The sequence below is a fragment of the Etheostoma spectabile genome, chromosome 10 (genome assembly GCF_008692095.1).
Source record: "Etheostoma spectabile isolate EspeVRDwgs_2016 chromosome 10, UIUC_Espe_1.0, whole genome shotgun sequence".
NCBI classification, from domain to species: Eukaryota; Metazoa; Chordata; class Actinopteri; order Perciformes; family Percidae; genus Etheostoma; species Etheostoma spectabile.
In genome coordinates, this window is record NC_045742.1 from 16,358,700 (window position 1) to 16,361,929 (window position 3,230).

General features: G+C 41.2%; 1 protein-coding gene across 1 annotated transcript in view; it reads right to left on the reverse strand.

The window, feature by feature from the left end:
* Positions 1-1,526: 1,526 nt before the first annotated feature.
* The window catches only part of trim69 (tripartite motif containing 69), a 10,586-nt gene continuing 8,882 nt past the window's right edge, over positions 1,527-3,230 (reverse strand). The window contains exon 6 of the mRNA XM_032528008.1: positions 1,527-3,219. Within this exon, the coding sequence (XP_032383899.1) occupies positions 2,654-3,219 (566 nt within the window). The 3' untranslated portion in view covers positions 1,527-2,653. The remainder of the gene's footprint in view (positions 3,220-3,230) is intronic.

Genomic DNA, 3,230 nt, shown 5'->3' on the forward strand with positions numbered 1-3,230 from the left:
ACTTACTCTGACGTCATGCACACGTGGGCAATGATAATCTCACAAAATCAAGGTGGACGCAGGTTTGCGATGCAGGCAACGTTGCTGCTTTTAACTGACTTCAAGACCCAGGCGGACCAAAAGCATGCTGGGAAACGCCGGCCTCCCAGCTGATTTAACAGCTGATTGGTTCAGAATCAACTCAAAATTATGTTTTATATAAAACTTTTTGTTTCTGAATCAGATAGATTTTAATTGACATTTGTCTAATTTAACGGCTTATTCTCTACAGAACACGTGTGTCTGATAGTGACTTTAAGAGATCAGAGACTATACCCGTTCAGATCACGGATCACATACAGTCTGTTAATTAACATCAGCAACTACTCTGTCTTAATAAAAACAACTGCCAACTGTGACCCAGCTGATATATGGGTCCAATAACATTTTATTAAATTAGAATCGGACCTAACAGGATGTGTGCTTCTTTGACTTCCTGTTCAGCATGTAGGCTGCTGGAATCGGCTGGAAACTGTCCGACTTCGCTGCAGATTTTTGTCATTGCCCCCTGCTGCTGCCGCGTGTTCTCGTCCACTTTACAGGCAAGCATCTCGAACGAGCTTCACTGGCTTGGTCACATCATCCTCCCCAGCTCCACCCTCTTGTCAAAAATGGTCACATCCGTTTGCATAAGAGCAAGATGGCGATGCCCGTATCGCAAAATTTAAGGCTTCGAAACGTCAGTTTACAGACCAATGGATGACGTCACGGATACTACATCCACTTTTCTTCCAGTCTATGAGGAGGGGTGAGGAAAGGAGGGCTCAGTTGGCTGCAATCTGCACCCTCACCGCTAGATGCCACTAAATCCTACACACTGCTCCTCTTAAGTAAAGGATCTGAAGACTTCTTCCTCCACTGCTCAGGTTGCTTGACATCTTCCTGGATCATATACTTCATATAGGTTTACAGTCCACATCTGGATCTTACATAATGTAGATTTGTCATGTTGGTCTTTTCTGTACATGAGGGATCCCTCCTCTGCTGTTCCTCCTGAGGTTTCCTCCATTATTCACCCTGTTAAAGTTTTTTTTTTGGGGGGGGCTGGCGTTTTCCTCATAAGAAAGTATCAGAATTGTAAACATAAATTTGCAGACATATTTGATGTGATTTGTGAAAACGGGCTACATAAATGTTGCATCACTTTTTGAGACTTCCCTAAAAGCTATAAGGCTGAGGAGGTTGGCTTCTGAATTGTTAAAAGAAAGAAAAAGATTTGTATTATTATTAAGAACACTGAGGAGCAGAGTGATGCTACATTCAAAGTTACTGTTAGGCGCCCTCTGGTGGAATCAAATATACCAACAACAACAACCTTAGGAAGAAATGTAATCATTGAAATCTAATGCCAAATATCTACAGTGTTTTCTCTAGTCAAAACTTTCCAAGACACTTAAGTATTTTAAAACAACATTCTTGCAGGGTTGTGTGTGGTAGGATATTTAGAGGCAAGTGTGCCTTGTAAAAGGAAAGACATATTGAAGTAGTCATTACTTAAATTTATTTAGACAAACTGTACCAAAATTAGAATAATGGGATTGGATACATAACAGCTTCAAAACACACAGTAAGACATTACAGCAAAATTAGTTAATATGATTCTGAAACCTTTTTGCAGAGACCAGTTAAAGTTCTGTGGAGTTTTCTTTTAAACAATGCAATACATTCAATGTTACTCACTAAAACGCTGTGTGTGTATTGAGGTCTAACAAACGTGTTGAATGCATTTTTTTTCAAAATATTTGCAAAGGCATTGTTGACATCCATGTTTACTAGCAAGTAAATTCATAGCGCTACAAGAGGTAGGAACTTTTTCTAATGAAATTTAAATCCAGGAGAAAAAACTATAAAGACTAAAACCTACAATGCGTTACAAAGTCTGGCTCTCAATACTTTTTATAATACTTAAAGCCCATTCATGTCTACTTAATGTGTAACTTAATGTGTCTTTAAATGCATTTCCCCTAATCAACCTATAATCAATTACCCCATACAGACAAAGCCAAAACAGGAGTTCAGACGTTTTTGCTAATATATTACAAAGAAAAAGTTAAATATTGCATTAACATAAGACCCCATTTCATTTAATCACCCTTCAGATGTTTCTACAACTTGGAGTCCACCTGAGGTAAATTCAATTGATTGGATATGATTTTTAAAAAGGCACACACGTGTCTATATAGAAGGTCTCACAGCTGGCTACGCAGGTCAGAGCTAAAACTGAACCATGAGGTTGAAGGAACTGCCTGAATACACTATTCTTTGCAATATAATTGAGGTCTATGGCACATAGAAATAAGATACATTTGGCAGTTGTAAGTATCATCAATTCACTGTTGGGTTTGGGCTTTTCATAGGATTTGTTGACAATGACAACAATATAGAATATCAACAGCTTTTAAAAGTGTCTTCTGTCTTGTCCTTTAGTAGTTTAATCTTATTTCAAGTCTTGCAAGAATGTTTCCGGGTTACCTGCGTGTTCTTCCCACCACATCAAGTCTTTATGACAAGGCACACGTGTGAAAGCTCATAAGATGAATCCATCGAAGTTTATCAGTGGCTGAATTTTGTTCTGCAGTTTCATTCACAATAGGTCCTCTGTTAAAGAGAACAACTATCCCCAGTGTGGGGTTACTATGGTGAGCGGCTCCCGGTTTTGTCCGTTGATTATCGGCCAGGGATTAAAGTACGGCAAAACAGGTTCTTTGAATTGGGCATTAAAGAAGGTGAAGAGGTGGCTCATGTTTCCTGCATCATAAAACCCTACGTCACCACGATTATAGTCCAGGTAGACCCCGATCCTCCTGGGGGGTTTAGAGGGATATATCAAGCTCTCCTCTGAGTCAGTGCATGCTTCATACTCCCTGGTGCCGTCGGCGTTATCCCTCAGCACCAGGGTCCAGAAACCATCATCTGGGCAGAGGCTGATCTCCTCCTTTCTGTTGACGGAGGCTTTGGCCACACCCAGACCCCATGCTGTCTTGGAGCCTACCTCCACTTCCCAGTAGTGTCTACCAGAGGAGAAGGCTTTAGAGCCCAGGACGATGTTGTAGAGAGTGAAGCGCTCTGGGTTGTTGGGCAGGTTGGACTGGATTTTTCCTACCTGGACGCTGGTGCAACATGGGGATACCCACAGGCAGGGGTAGGCTGTGTCCGGGTCAAGGGTCACCGCTGTGAGAGCTAAAGAGGAA